Source organism: Enhydra lutris, unplaced genomic scaffold (genome assembly GCF_002288905.1).
Source record: "Enhydra lutris kenyoni isolate GAN:26980312 unplaced genomic scaffold, ASM228890v2 scaffoldscaffold2, whole genome shotgun sequence".
In the NCBI taxonomy this organism is placed as follows: Eukaryota; Metazoa; Chordata; class Mammalia; order Carnivora; family Mustelidae; genus Enhydra; species Enhydra lutris.
In genome coordinates, this window is record NW_019154086.1 from 65,924,992 (window position 1) to 65,947,182 (window position 22,191).

At 35.9% G+C, this 22,191-nt stretch overlaps 1 protein-coding gene across 1 annotated transcript in view; it reads left to right on the plus strand.

Annotated features, from left to right (window-relative positions):
• The window catches only part of LOC111146515 (ABI family member 3 binding protein), a 259,405-nt gene that overhangs the window by 134,376 nt on the left and 102,838 nt on the right, over positions 1 to 22,191 (plus strand). The window contains exons 13-29 of the mRNA XM_022502061.1: positions 4,559 to 4,633; positions 5,178 to 5,252; positions 6,119 to 6,193; positions 7,105 to 7,176; positions 8,068 to 8,142; positions 12,344 to 12,442; positions 13,254 to 13,289; positions 13,973 to 14,053; positions 14,478 to 14,525; positions 15,597 to 15,659; positions 15,776 to 15,850; positions 16,554 to 16,601; positions 18,422 to 18,481; positions 19,294 to 19,383; positions 20,708 to 20,740; positions 21,529 to 21,609; positions 22,029 to 22,088. Coding sequence (XP_022357769.1) covers positions 4,559 to 4,633; positions 5,178 to 5,252; positions 6,119 to 6,193; positions 7,105 to 7,176; positions 8,068 to 8,142; positions 12,344 to 12,442; positions 13,254 to 13,289; positions 13,973 to 14,053; positions 14,478 to 14,525; positions 15,597 to 15,659; positions 15,776 to 15,850; positions 16,554 to 16,601; positions 18,422 to 18,481; positions 19,294 to 19,383; positions 20,708 to 20,740; positions 21,529 to 21,609; positions 22,029 to 22,088 — 1,146 coding nt within the window. The remainder of the gene's footprint in view (positions 1 to 4,558; positions 4,634 to 5,177; positions 5,253 to 6,118; positions 6,194 to 7,104; positions 7,177 to 8,067; positions 8,143 to 12,343; positions 12,443 to 13,253; positions 13,290 to 13,972; positions 14,054 to 14,477; positions 14,526 to 15,596; positions 15,660 to 15,775; positions 15,851 to 16,553; positions 16,602 to 18,421; positions 18,482 to 19,293; positions 19,384 to 20,707; positions 20,741 to 21,528; positions 21,610 to 22,028; positions 22,089 to 22,191) is intronic.

The following is a 22,191-nucleotide window of genomic DNA, read 5'->3' on the forward strand; positions in this document are numbered from 1 at the left end:
GAGTTGAGGGTCTATTTCTGGGCTCTCTATTCTGTTCCATTGATCTATGTGTCTTAAGAATTTGTTTAAAAAGGAAAGTCTTTCACATGGTTACCAATATTCATGGAATTTGAATAAAATACATTGATAAATTCTTGGTAATTGGAAATGCCTTATCTGTGTGCCATCATATGTTTCCAGAGCAATACCAGAGCATTTTTATGATAGAATTTGCATCTAATCAGTTTTTAAAAACTAAAGCAACCAACAACACATAAACTAGCAGTGTGGTTTTAGAAAATTGTGAGCAAATAAGAAAATGATTCTATGCCTTATTTCATACCACTGCTTTTTCTGAAAAATACAAAAGTAAAATTTGGTTATTAGTCATTACTTTTTTTTTAAAAGAAAGTTAATAATTGCTTTTTCTTGGGGTGCTTGGGTGGTTCAGTGGGTTAAAGCCTCTGCCTTCGGCTCAGGTCATGATCCCAGAGTCCTGGGATCGAGCCTCGCATCGGGCTCTCTGCTCAGCGGGGAGCCTGCTTCCCCCTCTCTCTCTCTGCCTCCCTCTCTGCCTACTTGTGATCTCTGTCTGTCAAATAAATAAATAAAAAAAATCTATTTTAAAAAAATTTTTTAATTATTATTTTTAAAAAATAATAATTTCTTTTTCTAACCTTTGAATTGAACTACCTATTTTACTTGTATTAGATTGGTTCTGCAACTTTTGGTCCAATTTCTGTTCTGTGAATACAAGATGAGAGAATCTGCTTAATGTCACATAGGAGCATTTCATCCACTGAAGTAAACATTGGTGATAGAAGGTGTTTGCCTAATGCATCATAGCATGTAGAGTGTCCAACAAATAGAAAGGTTTGCTTTGAACTCTTAGCTATCTGTCACTTTCATAGCTGGAGTAGCATTGTAAAAAGCCAGGGATGTCTAACCATTTCATACATTTTATTCTGGTACAGAAATACATGTATAGTAATTTTGGAAGGCAGCTATGCTCACCACTATACCACCAACGGAGACGTATAGGAATTTTGTAACAAAATCAAGAACTGTTGATTTTTAGGGAACTCCATTTCTGACACTGTTCTTTCCTCAAACATCTATACACCAGAGTCATAAAAACATGTTCAACCCATGAGCCAAGCGAGATGATAGTGTGTCTCTCAAAGCTGCCCAAAGAGCATAAAACTACTAGCAAGCTGTGTCTGTGAATTGTTCTTAACTTACTCAACTCTCAGGAACTCCAGAAATGGAAATAGCTGGGACCAAGCCTCCTGGCAGATGTGTTATTTTAGTCTTAAGTATATTTGAAAAAATGGAAGTTAGAGGTCCCTGACATTTGGGAAGTTCCCAACATGAGCCACAATGGCCATTGGATGCTAGAAAGAGGGTTTCTTTCTCTACTATACGCCTTCTAGGAATAACATGAGGGAAGATGGCAGCCTGGCTTGGAACCTCCAGAATGAAAGTAGAAAGAGGGCAAATAAATACCTCTTGGGACAAAAAGTACAGAATCGAAGAAAGCTGGTACAGTGTTACTAGATAATAGGGGAAATGTGGGACTTTGTGTAATAGACAGTTGCCTTTTTCAAAAGCAAGCACCAATATAAATAAAAGTCAAACTATTTAGTCATAATTTCTGGTATGAGAAGTTGAAATACAAGTTGGTAAAATTTTCCAAACTTGTTTAGAATCAGACAGAGCTGACTTTGCTAGATCCATGACTTGAAATTGGCTTAAATCAAATCTCAGATCAGCAACTGCCAGCATTTTTGTCCTTTAAAAGGTCAATCATTCTTGGGGTGCCTGGGTGACTCAGCCAGTTAAGCAGCTGCCTTTGGCTTAGGTCACGATTCTGGGGTGCTGGGGAGCCTGCTTCTGCCTCTCCCTCTGTACCGCCCCCCACTCATGCCCTCTTTCTGTCAAATAAATAAATCTTCCGAAAAAAGTCAATTGTTCTTATCTGACCCTTTAAAATTGTAGCTAAACACAAGAAAAAATCTTGCATCACAATGTAATAGATCTTCTCTTAGAACGTTTGCATGACTCATAATGTTCTTTCCATTTTTTGAAGATTTTGCAAAGGAGTAGATTCCCCTTCACAAAATGAAATCTGTTTCCTCCTTCTTTTGTGTGTGGTGCAGTATGAACGGCCTCTCTGTCTTAGAGTGTGTCCCACAGTGTGGTATTATCTTTCTTAAACCTTCAACTAGCACTGGCTCAAAATCACTACAATGTCCCTGAACTACAAGTTAACCACTGAGTAAATTTTCCTGTGAATTTCCATATAGCCATTCTGAATGGGGAAGGAAAGTAACATCTACCTCATAACGATTAATGCTTTGTGTACACCTCTCATTCTCTTAGTGACAGCTCCTTGTGCAGAAAAGAGAGCATTTTTATTTTGATGCTGTTCTTGCTTACAGATTCTGTGCTTACATGGACATGAAGTGTATCCCTTTGTTAAAATCAACCATTATTTTTAAGGTCACCCTGCTCGCTTTATTTTACGTAGTGTGTGAAATTGATCCTGAAATCCACCTAGACTGTAGGACTACAAGGAATATAGAAAGAAAGCTGCTTCTAGGTAAAGAGGCAGGAGGTGTGGTGCAAGAGGAAAGGCCGGGTCTTAACTCGGCTCTTTCTGGCCCTGTTAATGGGATGGAAAATATGCTGAGCTTGACAGTCCAGTGTGGGACCACCTGCAAATGTCTTCACCACTGTGAATGTCACCTTTGTTGTCAAGAAAACGGAGAAAGCACCCCATTATCTAGAAAGTGAGGATGATGCCTACCTCACCTGTTTCTCAGGGATGTTGAGAGGGTTAAATAAGCCAATCGGTGAGAAATTACTATGCAAATTGAAAAGTGCGGTCCCAACATAAGATTCCATGATGGTAACTTTCACTAGGTAGAAAGACCAAGCAGTAGATTCGGTGTAAAAAGCTTTAATGTGACCGCTTTTTCCTTCTTTGGAAATCTCTCCTCAAATTGCTTCTGACTCATATATGTTTATATTCTTTGAAGCTCTTTGATTTAGAGCTGGTACCACTTCATTATAAATACATAGCACTATGCACACATCACCCTTAAGACCAGTGTCCAGGTTCACTGGGGAAAAGCCTTTAGTTTGGGGCAGGGGTGGGGGGCGGTGAGGGAGACTGGAGGCAAGCCTCAGTGATTGCTTATGCATTAGTGACAAGACAAGTAGCCCAAAGCTAAAACTCACTAACGTCTACATGAGACTCCCTTATAACCAGCATTAAATTATGTCATGAAATCTTTTAAAATTCGTCAAAATTAACATCTTCTCTTTTGTTTTACCTTTTCTTTTTAAAAGCCACTTATGATGTTTTCTCAAGCCCTGCGACATCAGATGAGCCTGAAATGTCAGAACCCCACACAGGTATATCCAGCTTCTCAGGACTTTCTTTGGATGCCAGACCATTCTGACAGCACTATACCTAGTTCCCGCTTTAATTTTGCAGAGGGAGGAAGTACACTCTTCGGAGCTCTGCAGGGGAATGTGGCAGTCTGTGTCCGGGAGATGTAGCCCACCCATTTCTCTGTTGAGCCATTATCTCTTTATCACTATCAGTAATAAGCTCTGCCACGTGTGGGAGATGCAGATTTGCTTGCTACTGAGCCAAAGTCATGAAATGGCCCTATTGCTCTATTATCAATATCATTCCAAAAAAGTTTTAGATTCTTAGAGAGTTTTCTGTAGAGCAGTGGTTCTCAAATGCAGAAGACTTTTCTCTAGGCATTTGGCAACAGCCAAAGATATTGTTCATTGTCACAAATGGGGAAGGTGGTACTGACATCTAGTGGAGGGAGACCAGGGATACTGCCAAACCCCTGCAAATATACAGGACAGCCTCCCTACAGGACCCCCCACCCCCAACAAGGAATTATCCAGTCCTAAAGGGCTATGGTGCTGAGGTGAGAAATCCTGTTCTAGAGCCATCATGTCATTCATCTGTGGAAGTCCAGTTGGGTCTAATCTTTGACATTCACTTACTGATCCTTCTACAAATGAGTTTAACTCAATCTAACAGTTCCTTCTAGCAAGTGTTCATTAAGCATCTACTAAACTAGGTACTGTGAGAGATTCAGAGTAAATAGGACTGGTCTCTGCTAGACATAGCTATATATCTGATATTTTTTGTATATTTAGCCTCATCATAGCATTTTTTGTGCCATGATAAAGGTAAATAATTTTGAATAGCAACAGAAAATAAGGGGGAAAAATGAAATAGAATGCTGAGTGAATTCAGCTAGTAGTTAAGAAACAAAAGTGAGAAACCAGAAAAAACAGTTGAAAACAAGTGAAATATATGCAACATTGTTTTTATCATGGTTTTTAATGTTTAAAGTATGTATGTTTTTTTAAAAGTGAGTTCCTCTTCCGCTCCTAATGAATCACTAGTTTAAAAATGTTGGTCCACTCTCTTTCAACTGTTCTTGATACTTTTTCCCATATGAGGCATAATTTGTTACTCATGAATTTGTATTTTATTCTTGGGGCCTTCTGCTTTTATAAATGTTGACATTTATTCCAACAGCAACAAGTGATCCATTTCTGGATTCTGTCCCACCTAAAACTTCTAGAACTCTTGAACAGCCAAGGGCAACACTGGGTAATGTTTTTAACAGAAAAATCCTACTTTGTTTTCCATCAAAAGAAAATCCATGTGAATGCCATTCTTCCAAGTGACCATTTCATTCCATCACATCTAATCATTTATTTCATTTTTACTTCTGAATGTATTTTTTTTTCTTGTAATGCAGGCATCTTATATTGCATTTGGGGCATTCTCTCTCTCTCGAGCTATAATAGATCATTTTTTTCCATCCTTAAAGGAATGAAAAGCTTTGAAAATTGCATGGACCTCTTCATCATCCATATCATCCCATCTCATTCATGTGTTTGTGGCCCGTATCACCTCTCTTCCATGCGTTGACCCTGCCCGAAGTCTGCCACTGAAAAATTGTCATTCTGATCTTTTCTCTTCTTTAAATCATTATTTTAATCTACCAGCTTTCAAGACTATATGCATTTTTCATTCTTAGTCATGTACGTGTAGCATGTGCTTTGCAATACCATCTAAAAGCATGTTAAAACTCCTAAAATACCTCATTTTAACTGGAATTACTTGGTGGGTGGGGTGTTTGTATTTTCAGCTCCAAGTGAAACACCATTTGTTCCTCAAAAATTGGAAATCTTTACAAGTCCTGAAATGCCACCTACAACACCTGGTAACTAATGACATTTTTATGGTTGTGTACTTTGAAAGAACAGATAAAGTGTCAAGAAAAGAATCAGTTTTGTTGGACTTCCAGAGTATTTTCATAGTAAACCTTCCCTTTCATTCTCTGTCATGAAATTCTTCCAAAAACTGGGTTATCTATCAGACTGCCTTGTGATAATTCTCAAAGAATTTCCATAATCTTGGTGTCCATGTATTTTAAGAATTATTTTCTTTCTGTAATCCTTTCCACTTTGCTTACCAGAAAGTTGCAATGGAATTACAGATGATAATTATTTTATAATATATTCCTTCTATTTAGCCCAAATCAATACCACCTGGTCAGAGTATTTTTCTCTATGTAGTTTAAATATAAAGAGCACCATGTAGGTTCTACAATGAGGAAAGATGGGTAAGAGAAGTAACACAGTCTATATGCTATTATAGAAAATTATTTGAATAATGAAGTTCATTAACTCTTGCTGAGGTTAGTCATGAGCTACAGAATTAAAGCAGTTCTGAACTTCCATTCTCTAAATCCCAAATGTTTGTGCTTCTCCCCTATTGTTCAGTAAATTATCTTTTGAGTTCTTAACTCTACCTTGTGTTCTTAAATCCCTTAAGAGTCCCCACTTCCCAGTACATTTAGCTCAACAATGTACCTTTGGTTTTTATATGGACAGTTAATTCATTTTGGCCCCAAAACACCACATTGATTGAACCCCTACTGTGTAGAAAGCACAGTGCTGGGCATTCTAGAGATACAAAGAAATAAAAAGTAATTCTTGTATTCAAGAAGTTTACAAATTTACAGTTATAACCTGATTGGTCCCTGCAAAATATTATTTATCAAAGCTATATTAAATCTTCTTTCAGCTGCCCAGCAAACTACGTCTATCCCTTCTACACCTAAACGACGCGTCAGACCCAAAACACCAAGAACCAAACCTGGTAAATAACTGCCTCTTTAACCTCTCAGGATATTTAATTCCAAATAGAGAATGTCCATCTCCTTATCATAAAAAGAGGTTATGTGATTCTATAGATTAAATGTCTATGGGTCTTTACAAAATTTGAAATTAAGTGAAGATGAATAAATCAAAATAAATCAATTTTCAATACTACATAATTTAAAATTATTTCAGTGATGTTCGTACATGTGAATTTTGGTATAAACCCAGAAGCAGGTACTAATGTCACTGTGTTAGAAAATAAGATTTATAGTGAAATTTGTTTCCTTGGTATGTATGGATATTTAGGTTTTTATTAGGCTGACAGTTCTTGTTTTGTGTGCCAGCAGTATTTTCAGCTTTGAACTGGGGCTGTGGCTCCCAGGAGAGACCATGACTCCCTCTGTCCAATTGCTTATCATCTTAGAGAGATCATACAGCATAAAGAGTGAGAATCAACATGAAACTGTACAATCTGCTTATGAGGCTATAATACTTGTGTGGAAGCTCAGAAAAAAGAAAGAGTTGAGGATGTAAGTCTCAAAATATGTGCAGGGTTCAGACAAATTTGAAGGCGGAGGGAACAACATAAGCATACATTATAGCACAGAATTTGCATGGTACAGCTAGCTTCCCTGGACGTAATTTTTTCATTGTCAGATAACACACTCAGAATCATGCTCAACAAATCAAGTTTTTGCTTATTCCGTGGTAGAATAAATACAGTTTTTTATAGCGTTTACTACTATGGCTGAACTTATAAATTCTTTCCCAAAATTTGTACTCACTGTATTTGTAAACACTGACAGCTAAATATGGCAGGATTTCAAAAGGGTCATTCGGTTCTTCAGGGGATGATATCTTTTTATTGCCTCTAGGAATCTTAATTTTTTTTTTCCTTTCTATCACCAGAAAGAACCACAAGTCCTGGAACAGTTACACCTAAAATTCCTAAAATCCCTGAATCTACACAGACAACACTGGGTAATGATATGTCCTTGGTAGATGGCTTACTTCATTTTGACATGAAAATTCAATGCCTTAGCTTTTGTGTAATGTCTCAGTCTCTCTTCTAATTAGGTCATTTTAACAGTACTGAGAATCTCATAAAGTACAATAGCTTGGTGGCTTTTGTGATTTTCAATAGTTGGCCTCATATCCAGCACATGTGAACTCAGCATCATATATTATCCTGTACCTTGGAAAGCAGGCAAACCACTGCTGCCTTCTCCTCTTCCATCCACCATTGTATGTGAAGTGGAGTTTTAGACACAGTACTCCATTTTTTTTTTTTTTTTTTTGAGGGAGGCCCTCAAGTTCAAATTCAGACTTCTCTTGGAGGAATAGTAGTCTATTATGATGTTAGTAGAATTATTTTGTACTATAGACCATGACATTTTACCTATCAGTGATTATTCATTTTAAAACATGCCTAAAGTCTTGGATATGGCTGAGAAATATGAAGTAAGGGTACAAAATTATTATACTGATTTTTTTTAAATAATGGATTAGAATAATTTCCTTTGTGTAGTTATTGTGGCTATTTGTAACAATGCTGTTTCTGTTCAAATATACTCTTGAAATGCTTTTTCTGAATCAGATGCAAATTTATCACTGTTTCCCGTTAAATACTTGTCTGTGAAAATGTCTTCACATTTTGACTTGTCTGTGAAAATTTCAATTTTCAATTGAAATTATTGAAATTTCAATATTTCAATAATATTGAAAGAATATTCCATTCTTTCAATGGAATATTTCCAAAAAACATCTAAGATGATGCATTCATTCCACTTAAAGTATAGGTTTTCCTTTTGAGGTTTTAGACACTGAAATGCTTAAATACTGATTTTTCAATTATTTTCTTTACTTTTCCAGCTCCCAGTAAAACACCATTTATTTCTTTGAAACCTAAAATTCCTCTCACCCCAGAAGGGACACCCACCAAACCTGGTAATTACCCAAACCTTTTTTTTTTTTTTTTCAATTCCAAAAGTAGGATTAAAAAATTGTTTCATGTCACTCTTTGGAACAAGAACTACTGATTTGTATTTTGTTATTTGATACAATTTTTCCACAGAAAGTGCAAAAATGAAATGCAATGATCTCAATATAACCAGCCCCTCTGATATTATCATAGTGTTGCCCTGAGCTTTTGGGTGGATCATTCTGTTCATGAATATCACAGAGAAAATACAGAAATAGAGTGAAGGGAGTGATTGAGGACTCCCTTGTCTAGGACTACGAAATAATTTCCAATACCAGAGTGGACTGGAATTCTGATCACACTGAACAATAGCTTTTCAGCCTGAAAGGGGAGAAGTGTTTCCAGCCCCTAAAAACTCTGCCCTTGTTTTAAGACTTCTCGTTCTCCAGCTGCAAGATTGGAAAGAGTGGGATTTTCCCAATGCTCCATGATTTACTTTCTGAAATGAAACTGATTTCTGAATACTGACTTTTGTTTATTTCTCAGGCGTAATAATGGTGTTTTGCTGAAGAGAAGAAGGCTCTTTTGCAGGGCAAGGTTATTGCATTTATGTAATTAATAACAGAGATATTCCCCTGCCTTTAGATGGCAGGACATACTGAATGACCAAGTTTTCATTTTTTTTTTTTTTTTCTGTTTATCCAGAGTCTATACAGCAGTTTAAATGTTGACTTCTAGGTATCCCCTTATACTCAGGAAGTCTGTCAATACAAATCATTTTCCTCCAAATTTTAAACTTATCTTCAGGGTTTTTCTCACTGTCACGTTCTATGGATTTTTCACTAATGGGTGTTCACAAAGTACAATCATTAAAACAAACGATTTTCTACATAAATGGGCATGATTTATTTTTTTGCAGTGAAATGGGCAAGGAAGAAAAATGTAATTGCTCAGAAAAAAGAATTCTCAAGACTCCCTTTAAAGAGGCAGTGAGATTTCCAGGTGTAGGTGTCAGACTGGAGGAAATTAGAGATTAGGCAAAGAGAGTGTAGTTGATGCTGTGACCATGGGTGAGGTCTCCCAAGTCAGAGAAATGGAATGAAGTTTCACTCTTACCCAGAGGGGTTATTTGGAGAAAGAAGTACAGCTAATGAAACTCAAGAGCTCTAACAGTTTAAATCAAAGAACTTCGACAGCTATATGAGAGAAGGGCTTAATGTACATTTGTTTAAAAATCATGCTTAGAGAGCTTTGGAATAAGGTTATAACTATTATGCTGTACTTTGAAGAGAAGGTTATTATCTAGTAGATTGGAAAAATATTACCGTGTGTTTAGACCACCAAATTTAAATAAATGTCTCTCTAATCTAAGTATTTCTGTTATTACAAGATAAAATTTAAAAAGACAAGAAAAAAGCCTTCAGATGTTCTTAAGAGTTTAAACATAGTTAGTTACATTAGTAATTTCATTGGTTTCTAAAGAATGATTTATAAGAAATTCACTCATACAAGTAAGGGGAGAGGATGTGTTCTTATTCTAAGCTCTTCGAGCAAAGAGACTTCTTCGATTCGACATTTTCTTTTAACATGTGGCAAATTATTTGGAAGCCAATGAATTTTATATTCCTCTGATTTCTACTTTCTGATCACCTAAGAAAAACCTCGCTTTCCCCCCTCGTATCAAGTATTAGGACTTCAGAATCTGCACCTACATTTACATCCACTTAAGTTGACCACCAGTGGTCTGAGGCAACACAGAGTAATGGATCTCTGCAAAATGGTGCTTGGGTTCTAGCTTTTTAAAATGTATTTATTTTTACTTGAGGGAAGGCCACCATTATAGCTCTGTGGAAGATTTCTGTCACTAGCCAAGGTTCAGGAGAGCAAATAAACCACCAAAACTTTTTTTATTTGAGTGATTCATTGCCTTCCCCAGCCCTCTCCTCACATGCTGCTATTTTTCCATCTCACTTTCCCTGCAGATTGCTTGCTTTTTCTTTGGTTTTCCTTTGTGGTTACACTAACGAGTAAAAACCCACATTGGGTTTGGCTTGTTTTATAAGCATAATCCACTGCTTTCTTGAAAATCCCACCATGTTCTATGTCCCAACTTGTCTGCCTTGTCCAGCGAGAAGTGCTTCCTTCACAGTTAATCTTTAAGATGGTGGTGACATTTGGCTCTTCAGGCTTTTAACAGACTGGAAAGAGAGAGAGAGAGAGACCTCTAATTATAGGTGTTTTTTTTTTAACACAGTTCTCTGACACAGTGGATAGAAGTATAAATTTTTCTCATTGTTAGTCACAAATCTGGGAGCCAGGTGTATTTTTCTCTTGTGCTGAGGTGAGTGGTGTAGTTATTTGCATGCCACTTAACATTTTTATTCCTTTACCCATAATACCTTAAAATTGTAAATTAGAGGAAATCTTGTCAGAAGATGTACTTGCTTTTAATAAACCCTGACATTAGTATTTCTAGGTACAGGTGAATTAGACGCTTAATTGAGGGCCTCCATATCTATTTGGTTTCCATTTCAGTGAGGAACTCAAAAATACAGATTTTTGTTTATAAAATTCATAAGACCACATTTTTTAATCTTTGTAAATTCTAAAAGATGCTACAAGTAGCAAATTTTACTTTTTCACAGTTTAAGAAGGCAACTTGGTAGAAATTAAGACATGAATTACATCCTCAAAATTTCAAAAAGAATTTTTGTTTCCTATTTTCAGATATGGACTTTTTTGACAGTTATTATATTTAATGTATTAATGTACTATTTATTTAGCCTATGTTCTGTAGAATCTGAGACACCCAGACTCCTCCCACCCTCTCTCTTTTTCTCTCTCTTTCTTTCTTACATACATACACATACACACACACACACAAACACACAAACACAAACACAATTTTTGCCTTGCTATGTGTACTTCAGTCTGATATATCACTTCAGCTTTGCAGTTTATCTGTTTTAATCTATTTCTGGATAAGTTCTTGAAAAATGAAAAAAAAAAATTTTTTTTTTTTTTTTGGCCACAGACATGCTAATGAACAATGCCACCTTTCCATAACACCTTGTATCTATTATACATTGCTTTCAGAATAAATGAAAATTCTCTACCTGCAAAATTTTTTGTTATATTTTCTATATTTTAGATACTATAGAGTCTCTATCTACTTCTCCAAATCCTTCCATGGCCCCTAGTCCAGAAACATCATCCTGGTAAATGTAGTCTAAAAAATATAACTGACAAAATGATTTAAATTCTTTTAAGCTGGTTGGTGGGTGCCATGTTAATTAATTTTTCTGTAGGAAAAAAATGACAAAGAATCTTCACTTTTTTCTGTTTTGGAGATTGAGTTCCTTTTTTATCTTCTTCTTGAAAGAAAAGAATTCTTTTTGTTCTGTAGAATAAGAAATCTATTGGATAATCTTTTCAAAAGCACAAACAGATATTGTAACCAAACTATATTCAGCACAAAGTATCATTTACTTACTGCCAATTTGAAAAACATTAGAAGGATTGTTATCTTTCAGAATATTTAAATAATATTGTTATTTAATTTGTTCAGTGTTTGATGAAATCTGAGATTAGTTTTTGACTTCTTTGATTTGCTAACAAGAATGGAATAAATTTCATATGTAAACCAATTTGTTCACCAGTAATAAATACTAGTAAATATGAGGAACTATATAAACCATCAAGGCCCTTTTTACCTTTTTAGACCATATACTCAATTCCTTTTTTTTTTTTTTTTTTTTTTTTTTTTGGTGAAAGAATATCAGATCCAGCCAGGCTGAAAAATCACCCAAAACTAACAGATCTCAGACCTGGCTATAGGTCTGTTGGGTCTCTTGCCTCTTCCTACTTCCTTGGACGAATCTGACCATCCTAATTGAAAACAAATTGGCAGGTGATGGGACACTCTGGCCAGCTTTTGAGAGGCTACCCTGACCTTGCCTTAAAGCTGTATCTCCTCAGGCACTAGGAAGAATCTTCAGAATATTAGGTAGTGGAGAAAATAGCTAAAAATCAACAAAAACCAGAATTCTCAATTTTTACTTTTATTGTGGTTTGTGGAAAGGATGTGGAGTGATCTTTAGTATAATAAGCCATAGAACCTGATTGTTCACCAGTGAGAGAATAGCTTTTAGAGTAAGGGACATTTAATTTTTCTGTCTTAAATGGTGATCTTTAGCATCGCCTTTGATGATAATTATTTTATTGCAGCCCCAGAACCTCAGACTCTACCACCATCACAGTCAACTCTAGTCAACCACCAACTACAGTCAACACAGTTAACTCTATTAATGAAGTTTCCTTTGATGAGTGAAAAAGAAACCTCTTCCTTAGGACCCTTTATGTTCAATTTTGTCCTTACCTTGGGCTTTTTAAGAATTTGTCCTTCAGGTCTTCATTTCAGCCATATGGTCAGATGATACACTCTTTGTTTTTGCTTAACTAAGCAGAGGCTCTAGAAGCCATGCCAATTTTGATTGAACACATGCTCTGTCGTCCTCCTTATATTTGAGCACTGTGTCCCAAGCTTGTTTTAACCTAGTTGTTTCCAGTGGAGGACCTTGGCTTCCCTCTTTCTGTAGACATTTTTGTGTTTTCACATTCAGAGGTGTTTATCTTATTTTCAAAACTCTAACATTCACAGATTTTCTTGAAAAGTAGTAGGATCTTTCCAGATCTAAATATCCTGATGTGTCACTGGGCAATTCATTAAGAGAAATAGAAAAACGAACCCCAATATTTATAGCTTCTTTTTCTTCAGAAGAGCAAGAAATGTGTTCTGCTGGTGCCATCCTGGCCAATTACCCATATTTTCCTTCATAACACAAACTGTTGGTCACTTTAGGGCATTCATGTCTTCCTGAGAAGACATGCCTTCGTTTGTTTTTTTCCATTTCTCCTTCCAAACTTAACTGACAAGACTACATTTTTTTTTCATTTTGTCTAAAAACACAGGAATCTATTTGAATAAAAAAGGACTATCTCACATGGATTAAAGTTTCACTATTTATATATAATCACTCAACTTGGTAATTAGAAATCAAGAATTTTTCATATCTAAAGGTTTTATCATTTTTCCTTTGATTTTGTTTCCTTCCTGATGGTTTTCATGCACTCCTAGCACCTGGAACTCTGGAAACAAAACCTTCGACATTAGGTAATGCAGTTATGGAGCAAATGAGCTTTGTTTCCTCTTTTCCTGTCTGTTGGTATCTTTAGTAATAGGCTCACATTAATAGATTCATCCACTGATATCCCTTTGTGTGTCTGTGTTCTTTGTTCTTACTTGCAGAGAAAAAAAAATTCTTTAGTTTTATAAACTGTATCTCATTTTTAGAAAGCATTCCTTGAAATAATTTCTGAATTCAAAACCTTTCTATACATGCTATTAACTTGTAAAGTTTTTAATGCTAAATGAAAAATTCCTTTTGAATCTTGGGCAAAATGAAGTTTAATTTGTATCCCTAGTGGCTCCTTAAAGGTGTCTTTCTCATGTTCTTGTTAAACATACACCTTCAAAACTTTCAGGAGACTGTCTTCTCTAAGCTTTACAAAGTTTTGAGTTTTCCATCTCAAAATGGAAGAATAAGGAGATCTTTAACATATACATATATATATGTTTTATATATATGTATACGTATTTATATGTATATGTACATGTATATATGTACATGTTAAAGACCTCATTTAACTGGGTAAATGATGATAAAAATTTGCAAAACAGAAGGATATATACCCACAATAAATCAAAGAACTTAAATATGCTTTTAAGATATATTTAGTATTATCAGTTTTTAGAGCTACTGCTCTTGTATTAACTAGCTAATTTTCTTTCTTCAGCTCCACCAAAGACCAAACGACCAGGTCGTCGCCCCCGTCCTAAAACCACACCTAGTCCAGATGTGCCCAAGTCCAAACCTGGTAAATGTGATGTTCAGGGTTCCAGTAAGCATAGAAAATGGAATACGGTAGCTTCTGATATGATAGCTTCCTACTACCCAAATAGCTGGGCTTTAAGAAACAGTATAGTTGATTTTTATATTTAAACATCTATCCTTCTTATGTTTATGATATACTGTTATATTTTATTTGTAACTATTAGGTACACACAGCAATAGGCTGGCCCACAAGTGGATTATTAAAGTAGGGCACCCTAAAAGTCTCACTTGGGATGCATCTTTATGGCAGATGGGGTGTGGGAAAGCAGGAGGAAGGGGGTGAAGGGGAAAAGTAAAAGGGAAAATCACATTCAGAAAAAATAGGGCTTAAGAATGAGGAGTAATATTTCCTTCCTCAAGATGCTGCTGCTTGATATAATTAGTGTTCTTGCTTTTTGCTTCCATAGTTCTGGAACCTGCTACAGTGCCCCCGGAGCCTTTGGTGCCCACAATCGGTAATTCTACTGACCTCCACTTGCTTTCACGGAATGTCACTTTTGCTTTTCCTACTTTCCACCCAGGCATGACTGCAGTTTCACCACACCATCATAATTTCATTCCATGCTTTTCCTTACATTTCCTATCTGGGTCTGAAGAGCCTGAAGATAGGAGATTTCTAGAAGAATCCTACCTGTGTTCTTCTTTAAGGAAAGTCTGTGGTCTTGGATGCAGCTTCCTGGTTCTGCACAAACCCTTTGTCCTTCCATGTCCTGTTGAGAAAACCTTTTCCTCTTTCTCACACAGGGACTTCTGTGCTCATCCTGGACTTGGCAAATGGTGAAATTTTATTCCAGTGCCATGATTATCATTTCATTGCTTTACTCATTCAACTTGTAAGACCTTTTCCCTCTTAAAAAGCTGCATGAAATAATGGCTTCTTCAGCTTTCTGTTTCTTTGAAGAATGCTTTTGAGTATATTTTGAAAATGAGAGGCATAAACACTGTTCTTGTTCCAGGGTCTAATAGGAAAATAATGTGGTCTTTGTACCTTGAGAACATTAGTAGTCCCAAACTTGTTTTATTGTTTTGGGTACTAATGCTATTTGACTATTACTCTTTCATGAAAATTTCTCAGCATTCACAGTAAACCTGCTTTACTTTGGAAAATTCTAGAAATCTGTAGCCATGTGAAATTCTGTATCATTTAGAGTGTTTATGGATTATTTTCTAGGTCTCCTACTAAGCAAGTTTCAAATTACCACTTAATATTTTTATGCTGAATAACCTTAGAGTTAAGAAATGAAACTATTATACTTGTCATCTGTGAAATTACTTCTGTAGAAAAAAGTGTTATCATCGTTCTCATTTCTTTGCTCAAAGGTACATTTTGAACATTTCCTAAAGATTTTTCCTTTCCGAAAAATTAGGAGAAATGGACATATTTCCCACCCTTCCCATACTCCATAAATTAATTTTGTTGTATATCCAGTGAATTTATACAGGATCTTTGCTCAAGCCTACATGTCTTTAATTATGACAGTTACGGCCATGACAATTATTGCTAATTTTTAAACCTTTCTCTTTAGCGTCAAAACCATCCAAAAGACCTAAAACCACACGTAGACCAGATGCACTTCAAATCCAGCCTGGTAATCACTACTTTCACTGCCTTGATCTGTAACTAGGAAAATGGTGTGTAAGTAACACTAATCTTGACATTCACAGCTCTGCTATGACACTAATTACAGGAACTTTTTTCCTTCAGATTCAAAACCACCAAAGCAATTACTTCCTAAACCCCAAACCCCAGCACAACCAGATACGCCACCAACTAAACCCGGTAAAAGTAATTTCCAGTGCTTTAGTTTAAAAAGCTTTTTCTTTGGGAATGTTGTTGAAAACTTTTATAATTTGCCATACTATATGAAGCATAGAAACCCAAATATGATTTTGTCCATTACCTTTTCAAAGTAACCACATTAATTGTTAAATGAACAAACCAATATGTAGAAAGTTAGTCAGTTTCACATCTGATAGTCTGACAGTTTCCACTTTCTTAGCATTTTTAGACTTTGTTTTCTGAATTTGGGTATGTAATGAATTAAAGCCTGATTTTTCTATATCTGGAACATATTTGAAAGTGATTTTAGCATTCACCACTAGATAAGACTGGAAAGACTGACACCGTGTTCATGCTTTGTAGGCAATAATCAGAGATTGGCTTCCTCTAAAATACCTTAATGGCATTTTAAACAGCAACAATTACCTAAGTGATTTCCTATGAAGTAAGAAGATATTTATATAATAGTTCTAAAAATTCAACTGCTTTGCAATTGAAATTTTCTCCTAAGGTTCCAATTAGTACAAAATTCTGATTTAGTAAGAGAGTATCTCTTATAATAAATAAGCTTATAAAGAAGGCAATTTATATCAACTTAGAATAAACCACGTTCTGTATCTTATGAAATAAACATCAGTAAGCACCAGGAAGTTTGGACTTCTTTATTTTTCTTACTTCTATCTGTTTATTTTTTATGATGCAGTCTTTGAGCCTGTTACATTGGAGACCGAAGCTCCCTCCCCAACCATAGGTAATGAGGTCTTCCTTCGTGGTTGATGTCTCTCTGAGCTCACCCTTCTCATCTGTCATTAACTGTATTCTCTTATGTATATGATGCTCATTGATCATTTTATCATTCATTTCCAAAACATTGTTTATTATTTTTAACAGGGAACTTTTCAACATCAAAAGGCATTCTTATTTCTGCTGCTCACTTTATAACCCCTTAATGTCATTCTTCCTTTGATCACGTTCAGAGGCATTTAGATTGCTTGCAGCAATGGACGCTGTCAAGGATTGCAGGGGCTGAGAGCGCATCCATCCTGCAGTCCAGGAAATCTTTGAGATTTCTGCTTTTATGTGTCTGTAATTTATGGTTATGGGAGAGGAGCAGTTAAAAAGCTGGTTGGGGCTAGGGGCAATACCCAACTGTCCCTTTCTTGCAAAAGTCCTTTCCTCTTTGATTCTGTACTGTTCAAATGCACCTGGACATTTCTGCCAACAAATTCATCTTAGACACTGATTTCCCAAGCAAAACAAGGATTTCCTTTTTTGTCTGAAGGCAAACAGTTTTGAATATTGTTGCATCCTGTTGTGTTCACTTTCTCCACCTCTCCTGTAGGCCATGTTTTCCATTAATTTAGAAGATGTTGTCAGATGTGGCTTCAACCAACTCTGCTGGTATTTTAGTCAGCAAAAGACAATCTCTGTACAAATGTTTACATGATAAGATCTTTAATGTTACATTTAGTCTTTTGGACTTACTGAAAAATAGAGATACCAGTTTAAATCCAAGGAGTTACAAATCAGAATTTCATATCTATGCATAATTCATTCATTTCAGAATATTATAGAATTCTAGGAATCCTAGAAAAAAAGTTGAATTATTACTCTTCAGACTTTTTTCTTAATTATCTCTGTTGCCTACTTGAATAATTATTTTCTTTTTTGTTGTTGTTGTTTTTTTAATTTTTTATTTTTTATAAACATATATTTTTATCCCCAGGGGTACAGGTCTGTGAATCGCCAGGTTTACACACTTCACAGCACTCACCATATCACATACCCTCCCCAATGTCCATAACCCCACCCCCCTCTCCCAACCCGCCTCCCCCCAGCAACCCTCAGTTTGTTTTGTGAGATTAAGAGTCACCTATGGTTTGTCGAATAATTATTTTCTAATTATTCATTTCAAATAAATGAATATAAAAAAGGAGAAATAGTAAGAAATAATACCCCATTTATTATGAGGAAAAGCCCCAAGTTTATCTTTTGCGTGACTGTCACACATCTTCAATAAACAGGCTAATTGAGAACATTTTTAAAGATTCTCCTCACCATTACAGTTCCTCAAAACAAATACCAGTGGTGGTGAAAGCCTTCCAAATACTAACAGAAGCTTTTGCAGTTTTTTTTTTATTTTTAAAGATTTTATTTATTTATTTGACAGACAGAGATCACAAGGAGGCAGAGAGACAGGCAGAGAGAAAGAGAGGGAAGCAGGCTCCCTGCTCCCTGCAGGCTCCCAAGTGCCCCTGCTTTTACAGCTTTTAATAGTAATTCAAATATTAGACAATAGAGATGTTTTTGGAACCAAGTTTCCAATGTAGTTGGAATCAGATAATTAAATACAGAAAAAAGACCTCATAGGGATGCAAAATATAAAAGGTATGCCTATTTTGTGAGATAAATGGATACCAGAGTACAGCCAGTAATTGAGACCAAATACTATTTTTACGGTGTTCAGAAATGCTTTTTAATCATTACAGAGTAAAGAAGATTCATTTTCAAGATAATTTTCCTTCTTTTTGTACAGTTCTTAAATTTCTGTTGTTTATTGCTTTTGGTCAGTTCCTGCCACAGACCTTGAACCTGTAACTCTGAGAACTGAGACTCCCATGACAACGTTGGGTAATGATTTTTTATGTCTTAAAGCAAGTGCATTTTCTGTCCATTATCTAGTCCATTCTGCTACTATCTTGGTCAAGGGGTTCTCTTTTTCTAAGGTTTTCCTCATCGCCCTCTCTTGTCACTCAACTATATTCTTCACTTTGAATATTGAAGATGTTTAAAGTAAGTTACTTGGTTAGTTACTTGGTTAAGCCTGTATGCAGCTGGTATAGAGCATCTATCTTCCACTTTATCCAGTTTCTTAGTGCTTTACAGAGCCTCCGATTCTGCTCAGTGTTCTGTGGTAAAGCTAAATTTCAAATACAATTAGGAATGGCTGCTCTATAACATCAATTTTAATTCTGTGGACATTGACAGAAGGTTAAGATAGGCAGGGCATTTTTATTGTCTACCAATGATTTTAAGAAATGAAATGTACTTATTCTAATGTTTAATGGGAGGTATGTCTAAGCCAAATAATTTCTAAGTACAATCTCCCCAAAGCAGGTAAGCCTGGGTCCCTCTCTGATACAGACATGTTATGTTTCTGGGATCAGGATCCTTTTTGAAAATCTGACACCAATAATAATAAGCTTTTTGGATTGTTAGAATAATGTTATATATTCTTTGTCAAAAGAACTATCAGTGGACCGGATCCCCCCAAATTTTCTTGCATATAGATGACAAAATTCCCAAACCAAAGAGACAAATTTATTAAGTCTTAGAAAATCTAGCAAAACTTTAGCAAAACTTTAGAAAACCTAGACCCATGTATCATCCGTTCTTGTGTATCTGGAGTTATAAGACAACATTAACCAGTTTCCTTTCTTCAGCTCCAAAAACTTCACAACGACCAAGGACACGTCGTCCACGTCCCAAACATAAATCCACACCGAGCCCAGCTACATCTCAGAGCAAACTAGGTAAATATGTGGTTCCTGGTGCCTGTGGAACCCCGTGGGATATGATTTTTGGGTGACAGTTTAACTCACCAGCTAATAGCTCCTGGGACCCTTCAGTGTGAAGGCCTGAGTAATAAGAGCTCTGGTTAAGTCCCTGTGATTTTCTTGTGCTTCTCGGTGTCTTCTTGGTACCTTTGTATTTGCTTTCTCTGAAAAATTATATTTTCTCTTTGATTCTGGTTTATCAAAAGCTTACTTAGTTAAGTATATAGCTAGCATATTTAGTTCACTAAGTCACACATATTATTAAGTGCTACATTAGCATCTGTGAAAAATAGAAATAACAAATGACTTCGTTGAGGAAGGAAATTTCTCATGTAGAAACTGTTCATAAATAGATATAAAGGAATATGGGGAGAAGCAACATATTTATTGAGTTTTACCGGCTGTCAGACATGTAGTTAATTTTTAGAGAAGTGAAAGATTCATGAGCCGGTAAGCATAATGAGGACCTCGAAATTTATACAGCTTGTGGATCGGTTGTAGTAATAGACAGGAATAATATAAACAGAGGTGGGGAGGTACCAGATGTGTGGATGATAGCAGAAGAGTAGGAATTAGAAGGGCAACCCGATTGGGAGAAGAGGAAAAAAACAATGTTCACTTAGCAGATGCTCAAAAATTTTGGTCAGTGATGCTACTTTTAGATGGGTCCATGAAGAAGACTTTGAATGATTGATTTCAATGATAGGATTTACAGCATACTCTCCTATCCTCCTGTCAGGTCTTTTCTGCAACTGATAACAGAGAAATGCACTGACAAGTTTTGCATACTGAATGACCCTCCATATCTTGTTCTTTTATATGACTTCAGTTGGACAGAAGTCTTGGTCTTTTTCCAAAGCGGACTCTCAAAAAAAAAAAAAAATCATCTGTTCTTGTTATTTATTATAGTATCTGCTTAAAAATATCAACTATTTCATCTGTCATGATCTAGGGCCTTTTTTCCCAATGAATTATACTTTCACATTCAATTCTCATAATTTTTAATCATAATGTTACTAGACAGATGCCTAAAGATTTTTCTAAGCAGGTTTTTTTGTTGTTGTGTTATCAGATAATATAAAAACAAGAAAGGCTTGGAGCCATGTGGAGATACTAAGGATATAACCATTTCATAAAAACAAATATCTTTGTACCCTCACCTCAGAACTTTAAAATTTTTGCCTTTTGGCTATAAAAACAGTGGCACACAGGTGAAGTTCATTTTCAAGAGAGTGTGAAGACTTTTCTCATGGGTTTAACATTTCTTTTTTCTATTACTTTTGATCATTGCTTGCTACAGCCTCTGAACCTATTACTCCTGGGACATATTTAGGTAATGATCCTTTATGTCCTTTAGCAAGTGCTTTTTCTTATTCACTGTCAAAGTTCTCTGTGGTGCGATATCGATGATGTCATAATTTGTTATCATCCCATTACAGTATTCAGCTTACAATATAAAAGCCTTTCTAACAGAAATGTGTACGGACTCAGTAAAGACCACTATCTGCCCACATCCCAGCTTAAGACTGCATCATGTCAGTCTCAGTCTGTTTAAACAGACTGTTGGTTAGAGCTAAGGTCCGAATATGGTTCTCCATATATCCTTTCCTTAGGCCACCAATGCAATCGATTATGATACCATGAATTTTCTTTAGGCATCTTATTTTCTGTATTTGAAGTTCTCCCTAACTTTTCACTTCATGGATGTTTCAGCACATTTTGTATGCTTAATCTAGTGAGTTACCAGGTGGAAAATCTGCCCAAGCCTAATCATTCTAAATTATAATTAGAAGTGAACACTCTAGTGTGCTTTGAACTTCTCTCTCATCATCATATTTTAGGAGCAATTTGTAACCAGTTTTGGATTAGGGACAACTTTCAAAGAAATAATGGTTCCTCATCTTTATTTCTTAAACATAATTGTATTATAACTTTTAAACTTTGACAAACTCTCAATTTTAAAAGGAAACCTATTAATATACCAAAGAAGAAAATATCAAACCAAAGTAACAAAGCTTTCTTCACTCAGACTGACAGATTTTAGAAAGCTTAGCTATATCATCTTATTCAGAGTTTATGGAACCATCAACATTATATTAACCCTAAATTTTCTTCCTTCAGCTACAACAACAAAGAGACCTCGTCGTCCACGCCCCAAAGCTAAAACCACACCCCATCCAGAAGTACCTCAGCCCAAATTGGGTAAATATGTTGTTTCCAGTTTAAGGAATTCAAGCAGTCTACCCCAATTGGGAACCTAAATTCTGAGGACACCTAGTCTAATATACCATCACAAACAGAGGTTCTTCCTTACCTTTTTATACCAAATGCCATTCTTTTCACTAAGGACTTAGTATCTCAGCAAATGTAGTATTAGCTTCCTTTTGAAATCTGTAGTATGTGTGGTAAACAGACCCTAGAGTGATCCGCTACTCCCCACCCCTCTCTCCTCCCACTCCCATAGTTCTGCCTCTTGGTATTAAACATAGTGTAAGCCATCTTTTCCCTGCTCTTTCCCCCTTAGAAGGCTTAGAAGCATTATTTTTACTGGGAAAATGAATTTTCTGACATTTCATGCACTCACAAAAATCTCTTTGGTTTCTCTCATTGATTTTGGTCAGTTCCTACCACAGTCTTTGAACCAGTTATACTTAGAACTGAGGCTCCGGTGACCACACTAGGTAATGACACATTTTGTCCATCAGCATCTGCTTTTCATGCTCATTTGAAACCCATTTCATCACCTTCATAACCACAGCTGCTTCTGCTTCACAAGACTCGCGT